General features: G+C 46.7%; 1 protein-coding gene across 1 annotated transcript in view; it reads right to left on the minus strand.

Annotated features, from left to right (window-relative positions):
• Positions 1 to 7,500, minus strand: part of fam184ab (family with sequence similarity 184 member Ab) — a gene marked incomplete at its 5' end in the record, with an annotated part of 89,623 nt that overhangs the window by 20,501 nt on the left and 61,622 nt on the right. The window contains 5 exon segments of the mRNA XM_084082294.1: positions 991 to 1,141; positions 3,259 to 3,380; positions 4,731 to 4,892; positions 6,021 to 6,143; positions 7,048 to 7,233. Coding sequence (XP_083938420.1) covers positions 991 to 1,141; positions 3,259 to 3,380; positions 4,731 to 4,892; positions 6,021 to 6,143; positions 7,048 to 7,233 — 744 coding nt within the window.

Consider the following 7,500-nt stretch of genomic DNA (forward strand, 5'->3'; position numbering starts at 1 on the left):
GAGAGAGACAGACAGAGAGAGACAGACAGAGACAGACAGAGAGAGACAGAGAGAGACAGAGAGAGAGAGAGAGAGAGAGAGAGAGAGACAGACAGAGAGAGACAGAGAGAGACAGACAGAGAGAGACAGAGAGAGAGAGAGAGAGAGAGAGAGAGAGAGAGAGAGAGAGAGAGAGAGAGAGAGAGAGAGAGAGAGAGAGAGAGAGAGAGAGAGACAGAGAGAGAGAGAGAGAGTGAGTGAGTCAGTGTGTTAAGGAACCAGCTGCCAACCCTAGCACTGTACCAGTGTTAAGGAACCAGATGCCGGGGGGCACGGTGGCGCAGTCGGTAGCGCTGTCGCCTCACAGCAAGAAGGTCCTGGGTTCGATTCCCGCCGGGGACGCTGTGTCCTCTCCTCAGCATCATCAGCGTCCATACCCTAGGTGGGGTTGGCGAAAGGGCCTACTCTGTGTGGAGTTTGCATGTTCTCCCCGTGTCTCCCAGGGTAGTTAATACCCTCACAAAAACATGTAGTAATCCTGGTCACTATACTGCCTCCCCCATGACAGCCGGGGCGCCTGATGGAGGGGAAGGGAACTGGTTGGAATAACGTGTTCCTTCCACGCGCTACGTCTAACCAGGGAAACTACACTGACTGAACCCAAGGCTAAATATATTGACAATTTCGTAAACAAATACAAACTAGACTAACATGTTTAGTGTTAGCTTGGGTGTTACGCTCTGAGAACGCTGCGACGTGTTGTGAGCTTGTAGATCTGCTATTTCCAGCATGCAACCAAGTGTGAAATCAGCCATTAGGACGCCATCAAGGCACCGCCAAGATACATTTTAGTAGACTATAATCTTATGATATTTAGTCGACTAAAACTAGACTAAAACTAAAACATTTCAGAATGACTAAAATATGACTCAAACTAAATGGATTTTTATTCCAGACTATGACTAAAACTAAATAAAATAAAAGCCTAGCGGTGTACCAGTGTTAACCTACCTGTTGCAGCAGGTCTTCCACCTTGCGGTGCCAGCTGTCGCGGGCGCTGCTCATCTCCAGCTCCTTGTTGTGTGCCAGCTGTGCCAGTGCCTGAGCCTTGTCCTCCGCGTGGTCCTCACGCAGCTCCTCACGAAGCTTCTTACACTCCTGACTATGGAACACACACACACACACACACACACACACACACACACACACACACACACACACACACACACACACACACACACACACACGTCTTACTATACTTGTGGACTAGGCTGCAGCAGCGCTCCTGTTTTCTGACCTAAAGGGGCGGGTTTAACATCTCCGGCGAGAGAATCCGTGTGATCCCATTGGTTCACCAATCTGTCCGTCAGCCCCCGCCCCGTCAACACAACATTACGAGCGACGCCCACTGCACTCTGGTTGGTTGGGGAAATGAAACACTTCCTATATCGGGTACACCAACGCGCTGCTCCAGGCTTTTATTTTTTAGCAAAACTAAACAATAAAAGCCTGGAGATCGAGGCTACTTGTGGACTCACACCAAGGGCCCAGCATTGGCCTTTGAAATTGAGTCACATTACATTACATTACATTACATTACATTACATTACATTGCAGTCATTTAGCAGACGCTTTTATCGAAAGCGACTTACAATAAGTGCATTCAACATAGGTAGGGAACTAAACTACTAATCACCAGAAGTTACAAGTGCATTTTCTGCAAAAACAAGCAACCAAGAGTATACCTAGTGCTAAGGTAAAAGTGATATATATCAGCTACCTACTGTCTTAAACAGATGAGACAAAATAGCTAAATCGGATGAGCAAGAGCTAAAACAAATAAGTGTATCGACTAAACAAGATCCAATAAAACAATACAATAAAAAAACAGGAGTTTGTACAACTAGTTAACAACAAGTAGGCCAGGCAAAGAGGAAGGGTAGTGTTTCCTGAAGAGGTGGGTTTTCAGCCTGCGGCGAAAGATGGGCAGTGACTCTGCTGTCCTGACATCAGTGACTCTGCTGTCCTGACATCAGTGTCTCTGCTGTCCTGACATCAGTGACTCTGCTGTCCTGACATCAGTGACTCTACTGTCCTGACATCAGTGACTCTGCTGTCCTGACATCAGTGGGAAGTTCATTCCACCACTGTGGGGCCAGAACAGAAAAAAGTCGTGACCGTGTAGATCGCCCAGAAGGACCCTTGAGTGACGAGGGAATCAGTCGCCCCGAGGTGGCAGACCGAAGTGGTCGGGCAGGGGTGTAAGCATCGACCATAGCCCGGAGGTAAGGAGGAGCTGTTCCTTTCACTGCCCTATAGGCTAGCACCAGGGTTTCAAACTGGACGCGAGCCGCTACAGTGTAGAGAACGGAGAAGGATAGTTGTGTGGGAGAACTTGGGGCGGTTGAACACCAGACGAGCCGCAGCTTTCTGAACAAGCTCCAGAGTTCTGATGGCAGATGCCGGAGCACCAGCAAGGAGGGAGTTGCAGTAGTCTATATACACTACGACATTGGTTCTCAAAGTGGGGTACGGGGACCCCCAGGGGTACTTGAGGCGGTTCTAGGGGGTCCCCAGCTAAATGATGGATAGGAACCAAATGGACCCTTATGGTTCTGTAACTCTGAGAGTGTACAAATGGAACCAAATGGACCCTAACGGGTCCATTTGGTTCCATTTGTACACTCTCAGAGTTACATTAACATTGATTTTATAATATAAATTCGGGTCCCAGAGGTATAAATGCCATTAAATGGGGGTCCGTAGCCTAATGCATGTCAAACTGGGGGTCCTTGACATTAAAATGGTTGAGAATCACTGCTAGAGAGACGTAAAAACCTTCTCTTATTGGGGTCCCTGGCTTATCTTTTCAAATGGGGGTCCGCGGGCTAATAAGTGTCAATTTGGGGGTCCTTGACATGAAAAAGTTTGAGAACCACTGCACTAGAAAGTGAGTTCAAGTGACAGCTCGAATGGCCTGTAGTTTAGCTGTTTTACCCCTGCTGGTGTCAGAAATAATTTATCTCAATGCAAGTGGACGGGTTTTTGACGAACTTTAGACTATATTTTCTTACCTTAATAAACATTGTCATAAATACTATATGCTTCCAGTCACTAGTTTAAAGTCTCCTTTCAATCATCATGATATGAGTTTTGGTAAATTATGGTCCTGTTTATTTTAAAATTGACGATAAAGTAGGCTATGCTCTAGGATGGGGACGGGATGATTTGATTGACAAGCTACACAACCAATAGCATTCATTCCCCGCCCCCGCTCACCGGAGCGTCTCGGTCCATTTCAGCTCCAGCTCCAACGCCATCTTGTCCATCTTGAGCTTTTCTTCTTCTTTGGTGGAGATGAGTTTGGCGTCATGCTGTCTCTTCTGCGCCTCCATCTCTCCCTGAGAGAGAGAGAGAGAGAGAGAGAGAGAGAGAGAGAGAGAGAGAGAGAGAGAGAGAGAATTCTAATGTGTCATTTAACATTTATTTGGGCTATTAAAAAATAGCAGATATTGACCAATTATGTGTTTACTAACATTGAGACTGGATGCACAGGTGATTGTTTCACGCAATCAATTCCCAACCTGTTGTTTTGGGGTGCGCTGGTTTCAGCACACCCCAACCCCCTCTAACCTCTAACCCCGACCCCCTCTTGTGTGTTGGCTAGTGAGGCGCGTCCTATAGGGAGACCTGACAGAATGGGTTTCATTGCGAGCATACTGGTTCTTATCAGTGTGACGTCGTCTGGTAACGGGTCTATACAAGCTCATACAGATTCATGCTTCATTCAATATCTGTCCACTTCCTCCCTAGTAGGCTGCAGGTGTAATGCAGGTGATCAGTGTGTTGCCAGATTTCGCAAGAGAAACAAGCAGCCACGTCTATGAAAACAAGCTGTTTGTGTTTAGATGCCTCTATAAAATGATGTGCTGTTCACATGGAAAAGCAAGTGATTAGAAAACAACCTGTGATAATTATGTCTTCTTTTATATTCCTGAACTGTGTGTGAGTGTCATGTCAATATATCTAGAGCAGTGGTTCTCAAACTTTTTCATGTCAAGGACCCCCAAAATGATATGTATTTGGCCGCGGACCCCCATCTAAAAATATTTTGTTCCAGGGACCCCCAGAAGCAAAGATTTGAGTTAAAAATGTTCGCTTTAAAAATATATATATTCAAAGATTTGCACAAATTTTCAAGGCAAATTTCTCAAGAAGAGAAAAATAGCAGATCTACAAGCTCATAGCGCAGCACTCGGTGCCGCGCTATGAGCTTGTATATCTGCTATTTTTGAATAGCCAAAGTATAAAAGGTCATAATTATTCTGATGCTATATTTACACGTTTTGCTGGGTACCCCCTGGAACCCCCTCAAGTACCCCTGGGGGTCCCCGGACCCCACTTTGAGAACCAATGATCTAGAGAACGGACGGACGGACGGAACGTCCTTGCCTTTCAAAACCTTCCTTGGACGTGTGGCCAGGAATAAGGTGAATAGAGCTGATCTAAGGGAGGCGTTTATGCATCATCTAGTCTGGAGTCTGAACTAATTACACCTGATGTTGAGCCGTCTCACTTTTAGAGTGTTTTTATAAAGGTAACTCTGCATGAAATCAAGTACATTAAGTGAATTATTAAGAGCTGCTAATGATATAATGTAACTGTTTTTGTATATAATAATAAAGTATAATAAGTTATAGATATCAAACGGCATAATGAGGCCATGAGGTCATGAGGTCATAAGGTCCTACCTGCAGAGCGGTCAGCAGGTTGCTGGTCTCTCTCAGTCGCCCCCTGGTGGCGTCCAGCTCCTCCAGCAGCTTGTCCTGCGCCTCCTTCAGCGAGGAGATCTGTCCCTCCGCCACCCCCATACCCTGCTCGCCCCGCTGCACCTCCTCCTGGAGCCTCACACACTGGGGGGGTGGGGGGGGGGGGGGGGGGGGGAGAGAGAGAGAGAGAGAGAGAGAGAGAGAGAGAGAGAGATAAAGAGACATTAATAGGTTTTGAGTACCTTTAAAAAAAAGCATCGTTAGATTGTGGGGCTCTCGGGGGGGGGGGGGGGGGGGCGGGGGGGGGGGGGGGCATTCCCTCTGTGTGGGGCAGAGGTCGCCCATGATGCAGAGCGTGGTCTTGAAGGCCTGGAGAAGGTTGGTGTTGGACGAGCGAAGGCCTGGAGTGAAGAGTTTTGGTTTGAGAAGTTATTTTATGTAGGAGGGGGGGGGGGGGGGTTGCCATGGAGGCAGTGATGAATCAGGAGGGAGGTGTTGAATTCAGTCCAGAAGGTGATGGGGAGGCCAGTGGAGTGAACAGAGGGTGTTATGGTTACTACTGTGAGACGGTCAGATAGGACCGCCCATAGGTAGATAGAACTGACAGAACCGCCGATCTGAGTGAAATGATAAAGGACAAGCACTGACAGATACAGAGACCACATTGGAAACAAGTGTTTCATTACGATTGAATGTGCTAGCCTGGGTTTAAGTTATATAATGTGATTATACTTGTATATCTTTTACCAAAATCAAATCAAATTAAAGCTGTAAGCGGCGATGAACGTGCCCTCCCAGCTCTGTCCAGGATACAAGTCTGTATGGCAATCAGCTGGAAAGTTAGGCTACATAGCTTAAGCAATTACAGCCTGTCCCTGTTGGCCGTCTAAGTGTGCCTTGCAAGTTTCGTAGATTTTTGATGCTGGGAAGTGGAGTTACGGCTGTTTAAAGCCCAGCAAATAGGAACAAAGAGGGTGTGGGGCTTAAGCAATTTCAGCCCGTCTCTATTGGCCGTCTAAGTGTACCTAGCAAATTTCGTAGGTATTTGACGCTGGGAAGCGTATAGTTATAGATGTTTAAAGCCCAGCCAATAGGAACACGGAGGGGGTAGGGCTTAAGTAATTTCAGCCTGTCCCTATTGGCCGTCTAAGTGCTCCTAGCAAATTTCTTAGGTATTCGATGCTGGGAAACGGGTTGCACCCCTATTCTCAGGTCAACATTATCCTACCTCCTCATTGGCTGCAGTGAGTTTTGAGTTCAACATTATCCTACCTCCTCATTGGCTGCGGTGAGTTTTGAGGTCAGCTCGTCCCGCAGTTCGTCCAATTGCTGCCTGAGTTGCGTCTTCTCTTCCTCCAATGAGAGGCGCTCCTGCTCAAAGTGCTTCTGCAGCTCCTGTAGGGGCCAATCAAAACACACGGTGATCAGTTCCAATCATCTGTAGGAGCCAATCACAACACACGATCACAAACAGAAACATCTGTAGGTCAAAATGTTACTATGCCAGTGTTGCCATGTCTGCTTATCGTAAGCGACTTTGGGCTTGTTTTCCTGTAAAGTTGCTTGTAAATATTGGTAGTTGTGGGTTTTCTTTTTACTTGTTTCTATAGTGTAGTTGATTATTTGGACTTGTTTCTAGTGTTTTAATGCTTGAGGACCCCCAAATGAACAGGTATTTTTCTGCGGACCCTGGAGCTTTTTTCACAGTTCTTGCATTAAATGTAAGGCATTCATTTACAAAAAGCAAACAAACAAAAACATCTATTTATCTAAATATGGAGATAAGGTTTCAGTGTGTTTCAGCCAAACTACAACGCTATGTCTCTGCTAACGCAGCAATGCAGAAACAGCTTTAAACCACATTCTCATTAAGATGCCTTGATGCAAGAGAATATTTAATAACTTTAAGCTTCATCGTGCGTGTGTGCGTGTGTGTGTGTGTGTGTGTGTGTGTGTGTGTGTGTGTGTGTGTGTGTGTGTGTGTGTGTGTGTGTGTGTGTGTGTGTGTGTGTGTGTGTGTGTGTGTGTGTGTGTGTGTGTGTGTGTGTGTGTGTGCGTGCGTGCGTGCGTGCGTGCGTGCGTGCGTGCGTGCGTGCGTGCGTGCGTGCGTGTGTGTGTGTACATGCGTGTGTACGTGTGTGTGTGTGTGTGTGTGTGTGTGTGTGTGTGTGTGTGTGTGTGTGTGTGTGTGTGTGTGTGTGTGTGTGTGTGTGTGTATACGTGTGTATGTGTGTACGTGTGTACGTGTGTATATGTGTATATGTGTATATGTGTGTCTGTGTGTTGCAGTACCACTCACAGCCAGCAGGTGGTTCTTGTCTCTCTCTGCGTTGTTCATGGCGTTCTCCAGACTGACTCTGTGTTTCTTGTTCAGCTCATCCATTGCTCTGGTCTGATTGTCCTTCATCAGGCTGGCCTCGTCCTCGTAGCGCGACACAACGCTACTCACCTCGCGCTCGTACGATGCCTTGTCCTCACGCAGCGTCTGAAACAAACCCAACGCGACAACTTAACGCAACGAGGTAACTTAACAACTTAACGCAACAACGTAAGGCAACAACGTAAGGCAACAACGTAAGGCAACAACGTAACTTCAATTTCACAGCGCTACGATATATCTGTTAACACCATTAACACATTGGCTGCCAATCGCGTAGATCTACGCGAACCTATTTAAAGCCGCAGCGTGCCAATCGCGTAGATCTACGCGAAAGGTCTTTTTTGTAGTTTACATTAGATTAAGTCATTACCT

The sequence above is a fragment of the Gymnoscopelus microlampas genome (genome assembly GCF_963454915.1).
Source record: "Gymnoscopelus microlampas genome assembly, chromosome: 16".
Lineage (NCBI taxonomy): Eukaryota > Metazoa > Chordata > Actinopteri > Myctophiformes > Myctophidae > Gymnoscopelus > Gymnoscopelus microlampas.